The 22,897-nt window shown below is 35.5% G+C and overlaps 2 protein-coding genes and 1 long non-coding RNA gene across 3 annotated transcripts; 2 read left to right on the top strand and 1 right to left on the bottom strand.

Moving 5' to 3' along the window:
* Positions 1-359: 359 nt before the first annotated feature.
* LOC130739368 (protease Do-like 8, chloroplastic) lies at positions 360-5,081 on the bottom strand. Its single transcript, XM_057591639.1, has 13 exons — positions 4,706-5,081; positions 4,390-4,517; positions 3,980-4,062; positions 3,780-3,878; positions 3,536-3,602; positions 3,032-3,107; positions 2,879-2,945; positions 1,923-2,140; positions 1,719-1,786; positions 1,334-1,413; positions 1,105-1,191; positions 896-1,003; positions 360-684 (listed from the first exon to the last, which is right to left on the bottom strand). Exons 1-13 carry the CDS (start codon positions 4,876-4,878, stop codon positions 556-558), a joined length of 1,383 nt encoding a protein of 460 aa, XP_057447622.1. The 5' UTR covers positions 4,879-5,081; the 3' UTR covers positions 360-555.
* Positions 5,082-6,706: 1,625 nt separating this feature from the next.
* On the top strand, positions 6,707-14,564 carry LOC130739367 (DExH-box ATP-dependent RNA helicase DExH18, mitochondrial). The gene is made up of 4 exons (XM_057591638.1): positions 6,707-9,377; positions 9,525-9,590; positions 12,736-12,819; positions 13,933-14,564. Exons 1-2 carry the CDS (start codon positions 6,919-6,921, stop codon positions 9,565-9,567), a joined length of 2,502 nt encoding a protein of 833 aa, XP_057447621.1. The 5' UTR covers positions 6,707-6,918; the 3' UTR covers positions 9,568-9,590; positions 12,736-12,819; positions 13,933-14,564.
* Positions 14,565-19,081: 4,517 nt separating this feature from the next.
* Positions 19,082-19,966, top strand: LOC130735649 (uncharacterized). The gene is made up of 2 exons (XR_009018529.1): positions 19,082-19,675; positions 19,773-19,966. It is a non-coding gene; the product is annotated as an uncharacterized LOC130735649 (long non-coding RNA).
* Positions 19,967-22,897: the final 2,931 nt, after the last annotated feature.

Raw genomic sequence — 22,897 nt, 5'->3', positions numbered from 1 at the left:
ACCCACCGAAATAATCCTTTTTTTATTGGTATATGTTGGTCATAAAAAAAAGACGTGTTTAATTTTTTTTGAAAAAAATGATAATACTTAATAATTTCTTTATAATAAAAATGATAAAGGCAAGGAAACAAGAAAAATAAGCCATTTAAATTTAAATTTTATATTAATTATAGAAAATAATTTTTACATCAAATTATTAAAAATTAGACCCTAGCTCCAAAAATGCTTTCACTAATAAGTACAAGGTTCTTTAGAAAAAAGTTCCCACAACTTTTTTAAGGATTTCAATGCTTTGGAAAATGAAAATCAAGTACTCAACTCAAAAGTGACGATGAAAATTGAAGATTGAAAACCTGATATTCGTCATCAACCCTTTAAGATTTATCAAACTTGGAAGAAAATGGTCATTTAATAAATACTTATTCCTTTCCCTACATGAATACTTTATGCACAAATATAATTTCTTTTCTTTTTTGTTTAATGCATAATACATTTCTACAAACATAATGAGTGGATTATAATATATCATCAGTGCATATTAGAACGTCTCAACTCTCAAGATTTTTGTTCCTCAAGTAGCATAGGCACCTCCAACTTTTCACTACCCCTCTGAATGAGCAAGATTACTTTATCTCCTACATTATAGTCATCCAATGCTTTCAACAATTCTGCTTTGCTCTTCACCTGGAAAGGATGCACCCAAATTATCAAATTCATGAATTATCACCTTGTCTACTTAGACATGTTGTGTAATGTGTATGAATTATGAAAGCAATATTTGTGTTTTATTTATAGATCAATAAAATAAAGGTTTACCATATAACATGATTATCTTGGCCTTTGAAAGAGAATGGTTTAAACAATTAATAAACAGTTTCTGCAAAAGAAGGCTCACAGGTTTATTGTCAACTGCAACAATGATATCTCCAAGGACTATATTACCGGCAAAGCCCCTTGTCGTGGGAATTAGCCCAGCTTTGGCAGCAGGACTATTTGCAGGAACCTAAAGAACACAAGTACTTGGGAGTTAAAGAACGATTTCGAAGAAACTATAAATACAAAGTTCAATTGCAGTAAAGCAAAAAAAAAATCTGATGGACTTACCTGAAGAATAAGAGCCCCATTTCGAACATTAAGTTGATTGGCAACTAAGTCAGGAGCAATATCCACATTCAAACCACCTCTAACAACCTTAAATTGATGAACCATGGACTCAGATATGGGTATATACTATAGATCTTACAAAAATATAGAGCTAAAAAACATGCACGCCAATATATAGAATAGATAAAAGGTACTGTTTTTCCTGTGTGTGGTGTGATGTTCCACTTACTTTTCCATATTGAATCAATTGAGGAACAATTCGAAGTACAGTCGAAGATGGGATGGCAAATCCAACACCAGCTGATGTTCCTGCAATAAAAGTGAAGCGTGCAAAGCTATATTAGGGTAACCAGAACTTGTGGCTTATAAAGTCTGTTTGGATGCAGACGAGAGAGCACTTATTGGAGATTATCTAGTGCTTTTTCTAATAGGTAAACTCCAATAAGTGTTCTTTAGTCCGCATCCTTAAACGGGCTCATAGACCAACAATGTAACATTCAATATTCTAAATTTTGAAATGATTTCCTCTGCTATCATATGAAACATACATCAATATTTTGTAATGTAGTCCAACGCCTTCTGATTGTGGTGGCAACAAAGATAAAGAAACTTGCCTGTCTGAGTAAATATTGCAGTATTAATCCCAATTAAGCTTCCTTTCGAATTCAGGAGAGGACCTCCACTATTAGAGTCACAGGAAAAGTAAGAAACAGCACTAGTTAACACCAAAATGAAGAGAACAACTTCTTGACAAAGTGAATTGCAACAACGGAAAGGGAACCATTCCTAGTTCAGATATGAAAGGGAGCCTCTTTAACCTGTTCCCGGGATTTATTGCTGCATCAGTTTGAATACCGCCACCAATTGTGACACCGGTTTGACTAAAGATGTCTCGGTTAAGTCCACTGATAACCCCAACTGTGAGGGTGTGATCAAAGCCAAACGGATTTCCAATTGCCAAACACTGCTGCCCAACTTTTAGAGACGATGACTGCCCCACCTTGATAGGCCTTAAAATATCTTCAGGGGCTTCTACCTGTATTTCTGAAGTTTTTAATATCTAGTATTGTATGATACATGCACAATTTTTTAACTATTCAAATGAGATAGACACAGGCATGGTTCACACAGTCATTGATTTAGGGGCTTCATTGTTCTGGGAACACTCGGGGGAAAATTGCACATGACCCTGAGTTGAGGGTGGTCTTCATAATTCAGTCTAATATTTAATCCTCCACTTCACCAACGATGTTAAAGGGATGTATACAGACAAACTCATCATTAGTGCTACTTTTTTTAGTTTAAACCACAGGTACCCTCCACTGAGGCAATCCTATTTGAGCCAAGTATGACCACTGTGGGTGATAAAGCTCTTTCTACTAAGTATTTAAACGCGGTTGAATTCACAGGGACTCGAGCCGGAGACCTCTGCTTAATCTAGAACAACTCCATGTCAGTTAATCAACACGCTTGGTGGTATTATTAGTACTACTTTAATTAACACAACATTTTAAAGTTGAATTATGAATTAGTCATTAAATGGAGTAGATTGTAGAGGTAAAGCTGAAACAAGCAAATACAAGACCTGATTTGCCACTACGATGCATAACAGCAGCAAAAACAATATCGAACTTGGAAAAGATATGAATAATTGACAAGTGATTTGCAGGGGAAAAAAAGTTCAAAAGATTGTTTTAGTCATGAGGCCTAACATCCATAGGACTGTAATTTTGATAGCAACCGAAATTTATTTGAAATGAATAGAGTGGGATACCTTCAAGACAGCAAGATCTTTTAAACGGTCAGCTCCAACGACTGTAGCCTCAAAATTCTTTTGTACCCTTTATAATAGAAAGTGTCAGAAATACATATATTGATTATTTTTTGCAAAAGCATTATATGCAAAGAAAGTCTCCATGAGCCTCACCCATCTGATGCTAGAATATTAACTCGTGCAACAACCTGACCAGAGCTTGGGTTTCTTGAAAGGGCATTGCCAATTACTGAGTAATATAAGAATGTAACAATCAGATAACTTCACCTAATCTGTAAAAGCCTAGTGGATAAACTAAGATTGGTGTGTGTGTGTGTGTGCATGAATAATGAAAACCCCTCCAATAGAGTCCAGCCAGTAGGCTTGGCAAACACTGGGTCTAAAAATTCCAAAGGCTTGGGGAAAGGGGAGAAAGATCAAAAGATATTTATTAGGATCGGAACATTTTCAACAAATTCTCAGTATTGCATTGAGAATTCATCCAAGTCTAGAAGTCAAGTTAAATGACATAAATACAGTGGAAAGGCCCGATCCAGATCCACACACTCAAATCGGAGTAAATAGACCCAATGTAAAAGTATACATATACTGTTTTGGAGATACAAGATAGTGAATTTAGACTTAACATAAAACTGTATATCCACCACTGATTCTCACCATGATAATTTGTCACAATGTGGCCCTCGTCATCCCAGACTACTCCAGAACCATTTCCTTCAGGAATCTGCCAGTATTGATGCAAACAGTAACTATTTTGTTTGATTCCAGCACATAGGTTTGGCAACAAAAATCTTATGATGCTTATAAGCTAGAGATGCTATAACGATTAATAAATTAGATAGTCCTAATATATCCTTCAACTGACTTAACATCAGATAGCAGCATTTAAGTACTAGGTTACCTCAACCACACCTGTCACATTAAGTTGAGGACGCAATGTGACATCGAAGATGTTAACAACAGAGTACGTGTTCCTTTCAAATAGTTGAACAACTCGATCCTGCCAATCACAATGCATTGGAATAAGCTGCCGGGAATATTGCTGTTGAGAGGTTAGAATAAAAAGTGTCATAAAAAGAGGTGCCATAGCTGAAAGCTAACCTCTGCAGGAAAGAGTGGCCCAGAAGGAAACACAGGAGGAGTCACTTGTTCAAGTGTCACTGATGGATCTCCCAATGCTAAGGCTGTGCATTTACAAATTATTGCAAGATGAGAGACTTTGGAAGTAAATAGTAAATACAAATAGAGGCTTCTATGAGAGAATAGTACAGTATATCTATCATGAAAGAGATAGAAAATTACAACAAAACAACTAGAATTCTATCACCTTACTCCATTAATTCCACCTCATCAGCATTGACAAGATGAAAATTATAAGCTTTAAGCAATGTATAAATGTGAAGTGGATGACAATGACCATTCAAATTCCAGTTAACAATTTATGAACTTTGCAATATACTACTTATATATACAATCAAACAAATTGAACATGGAAGCTGAATAGTGCGGACCTGACAAGTACCTTGAAGATTGGAAACAGGAAAACATAGTCAAGCTCGCAATTAACACACGTCGTGTCGGGGACATAATTTCTTTACTCAGCATTGCTTCAAAATCCTGTGATTCATCTTGAACTGGCCTACACGTATAATCAAATAAGCCTACATCAAGAAAAGTTACAACCCACCAAAAAAAAAAAACTATAAAAATGCAGTTTTATGAACTATATAACATGCACAAGGATTCAAACTTTGGCTATTGTTGCAGCAAAACACAGACACCCATTACAGCAAAACAATGGAGCTACATAATGTGATGGTGGGGAACCTTGAAATGGAGATGGGTTGGGAGGAAACGGTGTCGTTTGGGAAGTGTTGGGAGTGAGAGCGGCACACACAGGATAGGCCATCAAAGCAGATCTTCCGGCGGCTGAGAACAGTGCTTCTGTGAGCCTGAGGTGGCACTCCCGGAGACCACAAATTGCATGCTGACACTTGCATTTTCTTCCCCCAACAGAAGAATGTTGGGGTGGGTTGGAATCTGCAAACTAGAATGAAAATTTGCAGACTTGAATGTTGTTGAATTTGAGGAGGGAGAGACAGAGAGAGGGGCAGGGAGATAAGGGTGCTCTGCTATGTTTCTGAGATATTAATGTTGATTCTGTATCCGAACGCTCTCCACTCGAATGTTCCGAAATCATGTGCATATATTTTGATACACCAATGCAAATAGTCCAAGGTAAGGGATTTACTTGTATATGGTTATTTTTTATATAAATAAATGTTAGTCGTTAATAATGTTAATAAATTAGTTTATTTCCTTGGGTTTGAATCATATCCCCTTAGATTCCCCCTTTGAGCTAACCATTAGAGACATCTTGACTTACTATAGTTTTTCATGTACACAAACATACTTTGAAGATTTTAAAATGAAAAATTAGAAATTTTCATAAGTACTTATGACATGAATACTCATTGTGCATTACAGTATGTCTCTCAGCTTCGCTTGTGTATTTATTTGATTATAGATTTCATCCATTCCTTAACCTAATGAATCGAGTATGTATGAATGGGTCGATCAATCAAGTATTTTGGGTTCACAGTAGGCTTCATCATAGCATCACCTTACTTTCATTTAGACTTGAGTCAAGTCACTTGGGTGACCTTGTCAGGCTTATCCCCCTCCCCAAAAAAAAGTGTACTTGATAGTTTCCCTTTATATGACTCGTGGCGTGACTTGAAGCTGCACGAAGATTATTTCTTTTTCTTGCTCTCATGTTCGATGTCATCTCGGTATATATGTTGGTTTAAGATGAATATGAGGTAGGAAGAAATCCTCCATCAGTCGTTGACCTTTTATTCTCTTCTTTTAACTACTCTTAGACTAAGATCGAGTTGTGTGTACTGGACTAGATATATTGCGGACTCACTTTGTGACACTCGAGACTGACGAGGGCGGGGAATGATCAGTGCAATGAGGTATGGACAAGGAACAACTCCTGGAAAGACATTTATGCAAAGGGACACATGAATGAATCAATCTCGCACCCGAACAAAAGATATTTCGAGACTGTATAAGTATGAGACTATACCTTTAAGGAGGGCGTTAAACATTTGATTGGTATTACTCATTACAATAAGATGTATCTTCTTTTCAGGAGTCTAACTTATAAAAACTCTAAGGTTAAGTGTGTTTACCTTGGAGGATGAGTGGTCTCCTGATAAGTTTTTTTAAGAAGTACATGGCTGATGACAAAGCGTGCTGAAAAGACTCATGTTGTTACTGTGAGACCAATTGTCAAGTCGGGATGTTACCCCTTAGCTCGACAACTCAAACATAAAGCTTTAAGAAGTAAAGAAAAAACGCAAAACAATGGTCGTCCTTCCTTTACTTCAATAGTCGAACGGGAGAAAAGACAAGTGTATATGAATAAGCACATAATTCGTTGAAAGGGGCCTCCAAGTAAAGACGGTCGAGGAAGCCATCTACGTATCAAAAATCATAAGGATGTATCACTCTATCAATCACTCGTTAGTAGTAAATATGACAGAATAAACAATCATGGATTTGATGTATCGCTCTATCAATCACTCCCTAGTTACATACTTACATGTTCTCTTTTCATATTTTTTATTAGATAAATTTTACCAAATCAAGTATATCTTACTTTTAATTTTGTAAGTCTTATTCTTTTTAACCAATAAAAATATTAAACGAAGTATTTTTTTTTCAATTGAAAAAGTTTTTTCATGTTTCATGGTTGGGTTTGGACAATGTAGAAGCCTGGCCCATGAGCCATACTTGCATTGCAAGGCGGCATCTTTCACCATCAATCATCAACCTACCATTGTTAGGGTTTAACCCAAACCAGACCTTTCCCTCCCTTCACTCTCCTTCTCTCAAACTCACACACACCCCATTTTCCACAATTCAATTCAACTAACCACCAATTCTTCAATTCCTAACCACACTGTGCTGTTCTTGTCTCTGATTCTCTCAATTGAATTTCACTCTTCTGCTTCTCCTCCTCCTCCATTTCAATGGCCAGAGGCCCTGCCTCCTCTCTCTTCCATCTATGCACCCGCAAGAGAACCCTTTCAAGGTTCAAAGCTCTTCTCTTCAACCACTCACACCCTTCACCTTCACAGTTTCACCCGGTTCGACCCTTTTCGACCCATTTGCAGAACCGGCGCTTTTTACCGAGCTTCCATCAAAGTTTGAATCTTTCCGGCGGTAGAACCAACCCCACGAGGCCGTTTTCCACAGATGGCGAGGAGGGTGATGGGACCGTGACCCCGGATAGCGATTTCGATGCGGATTTTGGTAAGAATGCTGATTTTGAGCTTGGGAATGAGGTTAATGATGGTGTTTGTGCTTTATCTGATAATGTAGATGCTGCGAATGATGGTAATGATGAATGTAGTAATGAGATTGTTGAGTCTGTAGAATTTTGTAATGGTAGTGATAGTGAGGAAGGTGGTGAATTGGTGAGGGAGAGTCAGGAGTTTGTGCATGTGGCGTCGCGTGATCCTGTCGAATTGTACCGGGAGCTTGTGAGTGTTGAAAAGGGTGTAAAGCTGAATCGATACGACGTGGAATCCCTGCAGGAAGTGTTCCGTTGTTTGGCTGAATCAGGTTGGGCATCCAACCAGGCCCTTGCTATTTACATTGGTTTGTCATTTTTCCCTACTGCTGTGCACAAGTTCCGGAACTTTTATTTGAAGAAATGTCCTGCTGATGTTACGAAGTACTTGTTGGCACTTGGACCATCTGATGCTGCTGTGAAGTTTCTGTTTCCTATATTTGTTGAGTTTTGTTTGGAGAATTTTCCTGATGAGATCAAGAGGTTTAGGGGCATGGTTGAGTCAGCTGACCTCACAAAGCCACACACTTGGTTCCCGTTTGCACGGGCCATGAAACGGAAGATAATTTATCATTGTGGGCCTACCAATAGTGGCAAAACTTATAATGCTTTGCAGCGATTTATGGAGGCAAAGAAGGGAATTTATTGCAGTCCGCTCAGATTGTTGGCAATGGAAGTTTTTGACAAGGTTAATGCGAAGGGTGTTTATTGCAGTCTACTAACTGGGCAAGAGAGGAAGCTTGTCCCCTTCTCAAATCATGTTGCCTGTACTGTGGAAATGGTGTCAACACAGGAATTGTATGACGTGGCTATTATTGATGAGATTCAGATGATGGCGGATCCTTATAGGGGATATGCATGGACAAGGGCTCTCCTTGGGTTGAAGGCTGATGAGATACATGTATGTGGTGATCCTAGTGTTTTAGATATTGTTCGGAAGATCTGTCAAGACACAGGAGATCAGTTGTATGAGCAACATTATGAGAGGTTCAAACCATTGGTGGTGGAAGCTAAGACCCTACTTGGAAATCTTCAAAATATTCGCTCTGGGGATTGTGTTGTTGCATTCTCAAGGAGAGAGATATTTGAGGTTAAATTGGCCATTGAGAAACAGACTAAACACCGTTGTTGTGTGATATATGGTGCTTTGCCACCAGAAACTCGTAGACAGCAAGCTAATCTGTTCAATGATCAGAATAATGAATATGATGTTCTAGTAGCTAGTGATGCAGTGGGGATGGGCCTGAACCTTAACATTAGAAGGGTGATTTTTAATAGCCTTTCAAAGTACAATGGTGACAAAATGGTTCATGTTCCAGCGTCTCAGGTTAAGCAAATTGCAGGAAGAGCTGGTCGGAGAGGATGCCTTTATCCTGATGGTCTCGCCACTACCTTGCATATAGACGATATGGACTACCTGATTGAGTGTTTGAAACAACCTTTTGATAATGTTAAGAAGGTGGGCCTTTTTCCTTTTTATGAGCAGCTTGAATTGTTTGCTGGGCAACTTCCCAATATGACATTTAGCCAACTTTTGGAAAAATTTGGTGAAAATTGTCGTTTGGATGGCTCATACTACTTATGTCGACATGATCACATAAAGAAAATTGCTAATATGTTAGAGAAGATCCAGGGATTATCTTTAGAAGACCGTTTTAACTTCTGTTTTGCCCCTGTTAATGTTAGAGACCCAAAAGCGATGTATCACTTGCTCAGATTTGCTACAAAGTTTGGTCAGAAGCTCCCGGTCAGTATAGCTATGGGCATGCCAACATGTTCTGCACGGAATGATTCAGAACTCCTAGACCTTGAAACTAGGCATCAGGTGTTATCTATGTATTTGTGGTTGTCAAACCACTTCGATGAGGAAACATTTCCATATGTGAAGAAAGCTGAGACAATGGCTTCAGACATTGCTGACTTACTGGCTCAATCTCTTATCAAGGCTAACTGGAAACCTGAATCAAGGAATAAAGGTAAACCAAACACTGGAAGAAGTGAGGTACAAACAGAGTCAAGGAGTAAAGGCGTATTAAAAACTGGAAAAAGTGAAGAACAAACTGAACCAAGGAGTGGAGCCATATTAAAAACAGAGAAAAAGAGTAATGGTTATTCAATTCCACAGTCTCTTGTTAAGTAAGTACTTCTGGTTGTAAATAGTTTCCTTCTTTATTATAGTTTTATTTAATTTCACTATGTGTTCAAAGCAAATATATCATCTCAAACAAACTTTTGATGTTTTTTTCCTACTATCTAACCATATGTCCTCTTTATCTGTGAAAGGCCCCTGGCTGGCTATGGAAGCATGTTCTGTACTTCCCGTTGACTCATCATTGGGGCTTATAACATGTAAGTTATATGCTAAAAGCAATTTTTTTTTTTGGGGGGGGGGGGGGTAGGGGTTAAAATTCTACTGTTTGAGGCATTGTTTTCATGTGAAATATTTTCTGCTCTTCTTTTCTTTGGCCTTGATTTTTTTTTTTTTCATGGGAGGGGAGGGGTATGGTGGAGAGGATTGGGATTTGGAGGTGAGATGAACAGTATTGTTAGTTTGCGGGTAGTTGTTAAGGTGATAGAATTGAAGGATGAACTTCAGATTATAAAATGCAAACATAGGAACCGTGAATGGCCCATGGACTAGGAAACAATTGCTTGAAAGCCGGAAGTTTCTGATTTATTAGTTAAGCATTTGAAGTCCTCCAACAATTTAGAAATCTACAAAATAAGTTAGTAGCTTGTTTTTAATGCTTTTTTGGCCTACGATTGCTAATCGTTCTGGCTTGAAATTTAATAATCTTTCTGTATGTTCTTTGCATAACAAACTATGAAATCTTGATTTGCTACATATAATTACCATTCTGCATACCAAATGTGCTCTATGATTGTGAATGGCTTCAAGATAAACTAGTTACCCTTTTTTACTGTTTGCTGGTTTCAGTTATATCTATAATAATAATAAGGCTTAAATATGTTGGAGGTCCCTCTAAAATAGGGGTCCTTTGGTTAAGGCCCCTACAAAATTTTTTGGGTGGAATAAGCCCCTAATGTGAAAATAATATATAGTAAAAAGCCCCTACCGTCAAGTTTCATTTAATTCTTGCTGATTGTGCAAACGGCGATGACGTAGATTTTCTTGCGTGTAAATAATTCAATTAAAGAGGGTACCACGTAAGTAAATGAGGGTTGAAAAAAAGGTAAAAAACCCAAAATTCCCAAATATACTGAACCCTAAAATCTCAATTCCAGTTTCACGACACGCAAACGAGCTAGAGGAAGAGCGCTTGCGACGGCGAGAGGGACAGCACAAGAAAATCCACGTCAGCGCCGTTTGCACACAAGAAAATCCACGTCAGTGTCGTTTGTACAATCAGCAAGAATTAAACGGAACCTGACGGTAGGGGCTTTTTACTATATATTATTTTCACATTAGGGGCTTATTCCACCCAAAAAATTTTGTAGGGGCCTTAACCAAAGGACCCCTATTTTAGAGGGACCTCCAACATATTTAAGCCTAATAATAATAATAATAATGATCATATTGATAGGTAACCCCTTCCTTAGTTTGTTAGTTTAGCTAGTTAGTTAGAGAGTGGGAGAGGAAATGTTATAACTTATAAATAACAGACTTAGAAAGGGACTTCATTCTCTGATGAGAACTGTATTTGGAAAATTGGGAGAGTCCTGAATCTCTTGAAAACTCAGGCAATTCCACAGTTTTCGTGAATAAGCTCAGTATTTCCTTTGCTTCTAGTGTTGGTTCCTATCACATAATCATTAAAAAAAATTATGTATCTTGATATGTAATGCATGCTTTATAAGTTCGTTTACCTATGTGCAATATTTACAATGCAAGTAGTTATGATGTCTAGAGCCATCATCCATAATTATAAGATGAAGAAGTTACTACCATGTAGTGATGAAGTGTCTCAGGGATTAATTACAATATGCTTGAAAAATTTGATACAGGTCATTTGAATTTTGAAATAATTGTATATTATATATACTTATTTATTAGAATTAGATTAAGACCTTCTAGAAGTATTATAAATTTCAGGTTCTATATAACATGTTTTAGAAAACTTCCTAGGGTTTGCAGCCTGCTTTAGGGTTCCATTGCTGTGAATTTTAATGAAAAGATTACAAGGAAAGGTTGAATATTGAGGTAATTGTTGCACTTCATAGCAGCAAACTATGGAATCACTCAAGGCAATGGTTAAGGACTTAAGGTATCTATTAGCAGACCCCCAATTGAAAAGTAGGTTAGTCTATGTTAGTTGGAAGTGTTCCATTGGCTAGAGAGGGGTTAGAGAAGGAGATATGACAAAGGTAGTGTTTGGCCCAGCTTATTTTTAACTTAAAAGTCACTTTTAAGGTAAAGTTGGGCCAAACAGAAATCATTAAAAAATTCTTTGACTTAAAAGTTACTTATTTTTACTGAAGAAAAAAGCTAAAAGTAACTTTTTAGAAAAAGATATTCTGAGGAGCTTTGAAAAAAAGGAGCTTTTTCTAATCTTCCCTAAACCCAAATCTCGTGAAATCTTTGGCATGGTTTTCCTCTCTTCCTCTCGAAACCGTCGGGTATAATTAGTGAAATCTTTGAAATAAATGGCCAGATTCAGATCATTGCTACGCTCGTTAAGTATTTGTGATTCTGGGTTTTGCTCCCTATTATCTTGTGTTGTCCCGGATGATGTGATTGCTTCAGAAACTTGCAAGAAATGGAGAGAAGCTTGGTGCTGCCATCTTCACACCCTTTCTTTCAATCCTAGTAACTGGCTCATGATAGTTAACCCCTAATAGGTTGGAAATATTCATCACTCAAACAGTGTTTCAATCCAATTAACATTAACCATTCAAATTCATGCTGTGCGAGAATATATTAGATCAAAATTTGTTGGATGTGGAGAATAGGGTTTGACGGTGACGCGTTGGTTACGATGGTTATTGTTGGCCAATATTTTCTTAATTTTGTTAAAAAGTAACATAGAATATTCTATGTTAAATTAATAGTTAAAATTTTCAATTAATATTAAAAATAATAAATATTTTAAATAAGCACTAAAATAAATCTATATATTAAAAGAAAAAATAAAAAAATTAAATATGATACTTTTTTAAGAGTTTTACCAAACAACTTTTAACTTAAAAGTAGCTTTTAAGTTATAAAAAAATGAAAAATTGACAAATGGCTTCTACTTTTATTAAAAGCTCTTGTTTTTAACTTTAACTTAAAAGTAGCTTTTAAGTCCGAAATAAGTTGGGCCAAACAAAGCCAAAGTATAAATAATAGGAGTTAGGAAGAAAAGAATAAGGACCAGTCTCTAGTTTTGGCGTGGTAAGGAAGAGAGAATTCTTTGATCTCTAAATGGATATAACCTTCAATTTGAATTAAAAGCAATGTCTATCTTGTCATGTTTACCCCATGAAAATAGTCAATAAAATGATGTCTACTACATATTATCATTCCTGACTATGTATTTATTCTGTTATTCAGGAATCGGCATTAAAATTCCTTACAGGCTATAGCTTGATCGTTCAAAGTCAAATAAGGTAGCTGCATAATATGATGAGTTTGGAGGTAATTCTTCTCTCCCTCTCTCTCTCTCTCTCTCTTGTGGTGGGGATGAGTAGTCGGGATGCATTTTCTGCAAGATATACTCTCCCAGCTTGAAAAAATTCAAGACCTAGTTGAGATCCTGCCAAATAAATATATACCTTAGTTTGATCCCTCCTTATCGTACAGTTCTTGAAATTAATATGAAAATTTGATATTATTTTCTTCTTCCATGCAACCTTATTCCCTTTCATATATGACTTCACATTGAACATGATTGTGCTTTGTTAGAATATGAGGAAGGTATGTTATAATATTTTGATCATATCTTTGAGTAATTAAGGTAATTTTTGTTATTCTTTAGATTGGCTTCTTTAATTATATTGATTTGTTTCCTTATTTAATTAGGATTAGTAGTTTTAATTGGTTTTCTTATTCAACAAGAATTTGGAGTCTGTCCATTACGATAAATAAGAGCAAGTGTTGTCTTGAAAAATGCTACTACCAAATACCAATACACTCTTTTGAACACACTTTTCAGCACACTTCATCTGATCGGTTTATTTTTCAAAAGTCAACACTTAAAGTGAGGGAAATGTGTTGACATTTTTAAAAATAGACCAATCATATGGCGTGTATGGAAAAGCTTGTTCAAAAGAGTGGGTTGGCAACGCTCCTCTTTTGTCTTATAAGATTAGGCTCAATAATATTGTGCCAATTACTCACTGTGTTCTTTTTTCGTCTTTATATATCATAAAAACTAAATCCTATAATTTCATGGGACTTTTTACTCTATGAACCAAGCCCACCACATGGACAACCTTGTTTTTTCAGGTTAATATTGTTCTACTTAGAAGGGGATGGCTTCCTTAGCCCTGAACAGTTTTTCTTTCAAAGGAAGCTTTTTATTTCCTAGGTTGCATAAATAGTTACTTACTCAGAATGTCTTACAAACAACCGCGTTGAGTTTCATAGGAAAGTCTGATGTATAAATAAATGTGATGTTTCACTTTTAATTTTTATGTACGTTTGAAGTTTCAATTTATTCCATGAATGTTCTGGTTTCTGTCACCCTGTAAGTTCTTGTTCCCTCTTCCTATACCATAACTTTTTGGGGTTTCATCTTTTGGCGTGCAGGTAATAATCAACTACCACACAATTTAACAACTTATACCAGGGAATTTCTTAAATTCATTTGGAACTTGTTTAAGCACATCTGTGGCTAAGAGAAAGAAAAAAGGGACCTCCTTATGAATATTGTGACATCAATAGAGGGGGAAAGCAGCTAGGGGCCAGGCATTGTGCATCTTGTTTGTTTTTGTTAAACCAATTTGGGGCATTGTTATGCTGCTACAGGTATAATGTTTTTGGTACTCAAATGTAGACTAGAAATTTTGATGAATTGTGCTGGCCAAATTTCTGAAAGGAATCCCATAAAGCATTATCTTTTTTTTTTTGTCAATCCTAAGCCTAAACCATAAATCATTACTAAGGAGGGATGATCCAGTGTTGAATGCTTAGGCTGCATCATTATTTTCATTAGGGGTTGATTACTAAGGATGCTTGTGGGGTTGAGAAATTAGGCATGGATAAATTTACTCCTCTTCTTGCACATTCTCTTTTGTGCCAAATGTACCATACTATCTTTGACTTTTGTTAGGGAATAGTTAGTTCTATCTCCAAAAATGCACTGACTCAAGCATCGCTTTTGTATTTTTTTAAAATTAAATTTATTTTTCCTTTAAAATATGTATTTTTTTCTAAAGTAAGTCCATGTGTTCAAATAAAACCTTACAAGTACGACATTTTACACAACTAGGGATTGGGGGAGTATTTCTTTCTTTTATGGACGAATTTATCTGCGTCTAACACTTTCGTGGATCAATAGTACTATTCACTTTGGGAATATATAGAATGTGGCATTAATAGAATGGGGTGAAAACATAAACTTGGCGGCAAAGTAATGGAAATAGGCTATCCATGATTTTGTAAACAACCATGATTTTATCATACTATTTGGTACTCCCTCCGTTCCTATTTAACTGTCAACTTTCAGTGGAGGCATACATATTAAGAGTGTGATTAATTTTGTTGATTTTTAGAAAAAGTGAGGATTATTTTTCTATTTTACCCTTTAAAGTATGTTTTATCTCTCCCCATTTATTATACTGACAAGGGTATTTGTTGTAAAAACATCATTTAATGCTCTATTGAAATGCTAAGTGGACAATTAAATAGGAACACAAAAATTTCTTCAAAGTTGACAGTTAAATAGGAACGGAGGGAGTATAAACCAAAAAATTTGTGCAGCGTTTATTTTAACAGGATTAATAGTCATTGCTTATAGACAGAAAATTCTTTTTTGCGGTTAAAGTGATTAGAAATTAAATTATCTTGCTCTTATAGTTCAATGTAAATATTTTACAAAGTATCAGAAAAATTGAAGGTTGCAATAAGAGTTTTTTTGGGATCAAAAGAGTTGATTCTCGTAAATGCCATAATAGCTTTCGGACAAGCATGGTAGTTTATTTATTTGAGAAGCTACTTGTACAATAACTTTGGACCAAATCTTGTCCAATAACGAGACAGAACTTTGAGGATGATGTTTTTCTATATAATGCCTCTATAAGTACAATAAATGATGAGAGATAATATTGCATTTTTAAGGGTAAAATAGGAAAGTACATATAATGTTTAAAAAAGTTAACAAAATTTATTACATTCTTAATATGTGTGCATCTTCACTAAGTGAACAGTTATATTGAAACGGAGGGAGTATTATTTTTCTCTATATATATTTATTTATTTGATGTATGAATAATGAAACTATTGTTTTAATTGCTACATACCCAAATTACGTATATAAGAAATTTAGTGTTAAATATGTGTTATTTTCCTGTAAAATAGGATAAAATTGGAATTGATCTCTAAAAAAAATATAGTAAATATTTCAACGTTATTGAAATATATAAAAATCCTCTACTGTTAGTGAGATCGTTAAGTGCTTACGTGACAATAAAGATACTTACTTCTCTCCCACACATGACACCACCTCATTTCATGTCATATATTAATTTTCCATGTCATTTTAATTATTAAGCTTCAAACAAAACAAAAAAAAATGAGACCCATAGTTCTTCTTCCTCCCATTTTCTTCTTCTTCTTCCTCCTCCTCATATCTTCTTCCTTCTTTCTTCTTCTTGGTCATGTTTCCTCTTCTTCAACTCTTCTTCTTCCTCCTTTATTCTTCGTCTTATCTTCTTCTTGCTCGTCTTTCCTCTGTTAGGGCTTGCGAAGTTGGATTGGCTAAGACAGTTTAGGGAGAGTTAATGAGAATGAGAGATGGGGAGTGAGCAAGGAGAAATTCGACTTTTAAAAGGTTTTCTAAACCCTAATTTGTGACGCTAGACCAGTGTAAATATTTGGTTTCTTACTTTAGATAATAAAATTTGGGCTTAAATATGTTGGAGGTCTCTCTAAAATAGGGGTACTTTGGTTTAGGCCCCTATAAAAATTATTTTTTTGGAAATACACCCCTATTTGGAAAATAATATGAAGGGATAAGCCCTCACCGTTACAAGAATCGTTAGTTTTCTAACGGAGAACGACGTGACAGCCACATCATCAAGTCACGTCATCAATGTTGCCAAGTAAGCACATGAGCAAATGTTTAAAATCAAAAAATATGTAACCAGGATTCGAACCCAGGTCTACTGGAATTGTGGAGCAGTAAATACAATGAACTCTTAGAGAGCCATGACTCTTACAATAGTGTAGAAAGAATACATTACACAATCTTGACAATATCAGTGACTACATATCTCTAACATTCATAAGAAAATAAAATGTACCAAATGAGTCAAGAATTTTGTTATTCCTGCTTCTGCCTTCAAGTTTAGAGAAGTTAAAAAGATAGAACCTAATTTGGGTATGGAGTACACTTGCTAAAGAATTTTATAGGCCTCAAATTAAGGAATAAGAGAGTGGGGCAACGTTTGTTAGTGCTTTATTGTTGTAGAATGTTTGACTTTTCTTACTTAATTTTAATTTTAGGTTGCGTCAAAAACTGCGACAATGTTAACACTACAAATCAAGAAAATAACATAGTTGATATAAGGGAGGTTAAACCTCCTTTATAAACCTCCAGAAATTCATGTTTGTTGGATTTTTTGTTTCCTTCTTAACTTCATGACCTTCACTTTTCTTGCGTGTCTTAATAAATCCAATCAAATAAACTTCTCCATGAATTTAAGATAATAGTTATCTCATTCTTCTTTTCATTTATACCTTTCTTTACCATTTCAACTATCAATTTCTCTAGCATTCACTGTGATTTCAAACAGAACGGCTAGAGACCATTTGTTCAGCACAGTGACATTCTTCTAGCTTATAGCACTAACTTTCTTAGGCGAGCTGCTGAATCTGGAGGCTTGGTTGTGGAGGCCATGACTAATACCTTGGATAGTTCCAAACCAAATTCTTCTCCGGTGATGGTTTTTGAGAATGGTTGTGGTAGTCATGGCTGCTGCTATACAAAAAAAATTGATTTGGTGGGTGAACTATTCTATTTATTTTTAGAAAATGTAGAATAAGTGATTAGGCTATTAGAAATTCTAACTACGCTTTAACTATTTTGCAGATAATTTTGGAATGGATGGCTAGGTGCTGCTCTGGCTGCATGTGAAAAATTACTGCAAGTGAGTCATGTTGAGAAGAGTGATGGGTTATTGGGCATGGACCAATGGTTGGATGGTTTACACATCTCAGGTGTGTGAGACCCTCTTAACTCGTGGAAGTGGGGTAGAAATAGAGTCATGAGCTTGCTATAAAAGACAATTGAAGCACACAAGTGTTCTGTTATGCCTTTCATTTTATTCTCTCCAAAGTTCCATTATATTTATATTCCTTTTTTACTATTCTAGAAGATAAAAAACGTTGGAATCATGATATGAATGAGAATGAATATAAGTAAGTATATATAGCAGATCTTGTAGATAAACAAAGCTCACGTGTTTTTATATATTTCCTTTCATAGCTCAGCATGTAGAATAAAAAATTTCATATGATTTAAGTAAGAAAAAAATGATGGCGGATCAAGGTAAATTACAGGAACTTGAAAAGAAGATTACCAGACTGGAGGGAGTGATTAAAAAATTTAAGGTAGCAAGGTTTGATAGCATTTGAAAATTATTGGCTCATTAGACTAATACTTTACCACTTAGTTTACATATGTTGGGTCATTTTATGCCTTGTGTCCTTTTAACCCATCTTGCCTTGAGTAAAAGTTACTTATGATTTGGTTATGTTGCTTACTCTCCTATAAGGCAACGAAATATACGGAAGGCAATACTGATATACCTATTTTTTTTTAAAACAAATGTGACATACGTTGGTAACATTTAAAATCATTGACATTTTAATTTTCTTTTTAAAGGTAAAGAATTGAAATTTAAATTATATAGATAACCAATTGCTTTTAACAAAAGATAGACAAAAAAAATTAAGTTTTTTTAAAGAAAAAAAAAAGTTAAGAATTTAATAATGTTTTTTTATTCAAAAATACTTTACAAGTTAGAAAAAGATTGTAAAGAAACAGTTTGGAATCAAAATCTAATAGAGGATAATATTAGCAATTTTGCCTACACTTACACATGTCTTTAAGTTACCTGTTTATTTTTCGGTTTTTCCTGTACTCTATTTCGATTTTTTAAAAATAACAAGAAATAATATTATTATTTTTACATTGAAAAAATAAATTGCTCTGATATCTAGATCTCCCTCACTCTAATTTATATGTCTCTCAGCTCTTACCACTTGAGTTATTATTCGGGAACATATAAATAATGTTATTTAGGTAGTAGTGAGTGAGAATGAAAATATGTTGTGTTGAGTAAATCCAATGTTTTCACTAATTATATACCGAAACAATTTTTTGTCTTATTATATCTAAAAAAGTTTAACCCTCTATTTTTTTTTGCTAGACAGATACCCTCTATTAAAGAACAAATAACTAAGAGCAACTCCAACCCACAATTCCTTATTTGGTTTCTTAACACACTATTCAGCACTATTCTACACTATTCCTGTGGGCCCGTACTGCCACATCAGACTTAAGGAACTCCTAAGGAACTGAACCAGATTTTGCTCCAACCCATGGTTTCTTAAATTACTATTTGAAGGGTCCCACCCGTGTCCCACCATACAACATTAATTTATAATATTTATTTTCACCCAATTTAGATTTAAAATTTAAAATTAAATCAATACTATAATTAAATTTAATTATTTCCTTTTAATTTCTTTAATTAATTAAGAATTAATGTTTGGGCTGAAAGTTTAAAAAAAAAATTGGGCTCCAAAGATGATTTAAAAAAAAAAAGAGTCCAAAGAGAAAAAAAAACCGGCCAGGCCGGTCAAACCAAGCCCAAACGGGCAGAAAACCGGTTCCAACTGGTCTAAACCGGTTCCAGCCGGTCACCCACTATATAAACAACTTTTCCACTCTCTCCCCTCATTCATCCCTTCCTAACCCTAGCCGTCCACTTCTTCTCCTTCCTCTCTTCTTTTTCCTCTCTTCTCCCTCACCTAAAACTGATTTCTTCATCCTCTGATCTCCCTCAGCTTCTTCTTCGATCTCTCTCCCTCACACCGCCGCCAAACAACCATTTCCCCTCCCTTCCTCTCTTCAAAGAAATCCTAAAACCCTTCCCCCTCCCTTCTCCATGAAACCCCAAAACCCTTCCCTCTCCATTCACGAAATCCGGCCACCAAACAACCACCACCGCCACCAAACAACCACATGCAGTCACCACCGGCCACCAAACAACCACCACCGCCACCATAGAGCCTCAATCTGCCCCCACATGCAAGCCGATTTGAGGTAAGATCTTGTACTCTTCTATTGTACTTCTCTTGATTTTGTTGATTTTCGTCAGATCCTGTACTCTTCTATTGAACTTCTCTCATTTCCCTTCCAGATCGGAGCAAAAACGACCGGATCGGAGCTCCTGTTCTTCCCTTTCAGCTTCTGTGTTTTTTTTATTTTTTTTCTATGTAAAAAAATTTATCTTCTGTTGTAAATAAATTTGTACATCTTCTTTCTTCTAAAACATTTCATTATAATTTTGTATTTATTTTATTGTTGAATAAAATTTCTGGAATTCTGGTTTAAGAGCAAGCACTGTGTTGATTTCCTTCATTCTGTTTCGTTTCCCTCTGGATTCAGTTGAAGCAAGTGAGAGAAAATATTACTTTTTAATGTTAAGGAACCAAAAAGCAGAGTTCCTTGCCCAAGGAACTCTGCACTGTAGTTAAGAAACTAAAACTGCCACATAGATCAGCTCCAATGCTGCAAAAAATAAGAAACGGTTCCTTAGCAACTCCAACTGGGGTTCCTTAGCAACTCCAACTGGTCTAAGAAACCAGCGTTGGAGTTGCTCTAAGAACTTATATAATTAGTAGTAGTTCATGTCAAAAAATTAGTAGTAGTATGCTCTTCAATTTAAATATTTTATTCATGTTAATTAATATTTGTATAATTAATACATTAATTATGATAATTTAAATAAAGTGGGATGATGTTAAAAAAATAGAGAATAAACGGAGATGAAATCAAGATATCAGACTCCGTGCATCGCGCGGGTATAAGTAAATCGAATCATTTTTAAATTGAAGTGAATAAGCTGAAGGCAGATCAATTTAAGCCTGCTGAGCAAGTCACCCTTTAACCATTTGAGCGCGAGCATGCTTGTGTTGAATGTTCAGATTTATTTAAACCCCAATTTTGACCAGTTTATTTCCAATGTAAGTAAATTCATATGTATGAGCTGTAAAAAGCTAAAATTAGATATTAGACTCATGTACTCAATGTCTTAAGATTTACAAGGAAAACGTAATGTCATACTTCACTCTTGTGGTATGTCGCTTGTCCCGAATTCACGTTACTACTATTCGCCAAAATGCTCTTGTATTGTGTACCCTTTTTTCATTACTTATCCATTGGAATTTTTTCATAATAGCATAAAATAAAACGTGATTATAAATAATAATAAAAATTATTAGATTATGTATTACCTACAATCTAATGAGTATAATGAGGTTTTGTGACATTTTTTTTACAATGAACAAACTATTAAGTCGTGTTTATCAAAATAATACCCTTCGTGCAATGACCTATAATCCTAGTACTGCACAGTTCTTCCTTTTCATCCATGCTATTTCCATTGTTCCTTGTTTATTCTTGCGATTTTCTTTATTGCATGTTCCTCTTGAGTTTCTTGTTACGTTAATTTTACATATAATTCCTAGTTCATCATTCAATTTCGAATCGATGTCTACATGGTAATCTCTAATTAAACATGGAACATCCAATTTTGCATCTTTATCATACTTTGAGTATTAACACTGTTTGACTTCTTCTTCCATCTGATGCAACATGAAAATTCAAGAGTTATAACTCATTTATCCCACTCCAAAAGTTGTTAAACTTGGCAATCATGCTCAAAGCTATTTGTTGGATGTTGGTCGAGTACGAGCTTATTAATCTGGAAGCAGTCAATTTAGTTTATTTTTATCGTCCCTTTCAATTTAAAACAAGGTAGTATAGGAATAAAAATTTCATTATCCATTCCGCTCCGTTGATTATCCAAACAATGTAGTGGTAACCTTTATTTTCTTCCGTTCCATTATATAAAATACCCAAACAATGGAATGAGGTTTTTATTCCATTCCGCTCCGCTCCGTTATATTTTGTCAATCCAAACATAGCCTTACTTCTTAGGCCCGTTTGGAAAAACAGCCTAATTAAGCGCTTATGGTCATAAGCGCTTATGACATAGGTGTTTTTTCATAAGCTATTTTTAAAAATTTATTGAAATAAATTAAAAATAAGCTGTATATAAGCATAAGCTGTTTTTCATAAGCTATTCTGAGTAGCTTATGAAAATAAGCTGAAAATAGCTTATGGCAGGCCATAAGCTGTTTGCATAAGTCTTCCCAAACACTGACATAAGAGTTTATGCTGTCAGATAAACTCAAATAAGCTCTTCCAAACTGGGCCTAAAACAATTATTTCCCCGCCAGTTGAAATGGATGCTGGGAACGATTTCAATTTAATCAACAAAGAAACTCCCATTGCAAGGGAATTAAGTTCTGCACGTAATGATGAGGGAGCACATATGCTTCACTTTACCGATAGGTTCTTTGGATGGGACTGATATTTTATGATGCTAGTAGTGGGGAGAAAGAAAATCTAGCAATACGATGAGAGGGAGCACATATCGATAGGTTGAACAAGCATGTTACCAATTAGAGGGAGCACTGATTGGATTTCCAGGCATTAGACAGTCAAAGTCCTAACAGTAGTGTGTTTCCCCATACGCAGCAAAAGTTCCCTATGAATAAATGACATTTAACAATATCAGCAGTTTGTCAATATAAATTTCAATAAATGTACCATGGAAAATTAACTCACTCTGGATCTTTGTCTTTTTGGTAGACATAAGCAGCCACTTGGGTCTCAAACAGGTTCAGCACCACCGACGGATATGTTCAGGCAAACACAAATAAATTGTTATCCTTATCTCTAAGGCGTAGAGACCCTTATTCAATTTCTTCCTAGATCCCTATCATCTACCAATTTCCCAATTGTGCAAACGATAGCGTAAAACCCCTTCGCGATTGAATTCAAAGCAAAGAAGAAATTCATGAACTAAAATAACCATTCATATATAACTGAAACGTATCAAAACATAGTCTAGAGAAAACTACATCAAATCCCCGGTACAAGAGAGGATTAGTTCCTCATAGTCATAGCAAACAATTCAAGAAAAAGGTAGCAAAACATCAAAATTACAATAGAAACCTGTAAGGGATCCTAAAGAATTCAGAGCTCTGCCTCCAAAAGTCACTCCAAATGTTTCAACGTGAAAGGATGTAAAAAAATAGGTTAAAAACGCACTTAAATAGAGTCTGGCTGTTATTTCGCGCAAATGCGCGAATTCTGTGAAGGATCTCGCGCAAAATTTTCCAGAAGCTACTTCCTTCGCGCAAATGCGCGAGATGCAAGAAGAAATTGGCGCAAAACCGGCGCAAAGAAATCCAG

This window comes from Lotus japonicus, chromosome 2 (assembly GCF_012489685.1).
Source record: "Lotus japonicus ecotype B-129 chromosome 2, LjGifu_v1.2".
In the NCBI taxonomy this organism is placed as follows: Eukaryota; Viridiplantae; Streptophyta; class Magnoliopsida; order Fabales; family Fabaceae; genus Lotus; species Lotus japonicus.
Note: the sequence above shows the minus strand (reverse complement) of the source record. Positions and strands in the feature narration are given on the sequence as shown.

Bases quoted from the DNA above. Each gene is read 5' to 3' on its own strand.
- LOC130739368 (XM_057591639.1), bottom strand. From the start codon at position 4,878: ATGCAAGTGTCAGCATGCAATTTGTGGTCTCCGGGAGTGCCACCTCAG. The intron at 1,414-1,718 runs GCAAGTTTCTTT...CTTTTATTGCAG, and splicing joins TGCAATATTTACTCAGACAG to GAACATCAGCTGGTGTTGGA. The intron at 1,004-1,104 runs GTAAGTCCATCA...TGTGTTCTTTAG, and splicing joins ATGGGGCTCTTATTCTTCAG to GTTCCTGCAAATAGTCCTGC.
- LOC130739367 (XM_057591638.1), top strand. From the start codon at position 6,919: ATGGCCAGAGGCCCTGCCTCCTCTCTCTTCCATCTATGCACCCGCAAG. The intron at 9,378-9,524 runs GTAAGTACTTCT...TATCTGTGAAAG, and splicing joins ATTCCACAGTCTCTTGTTAA to GCCCCTGGCTGGCTATGGAA.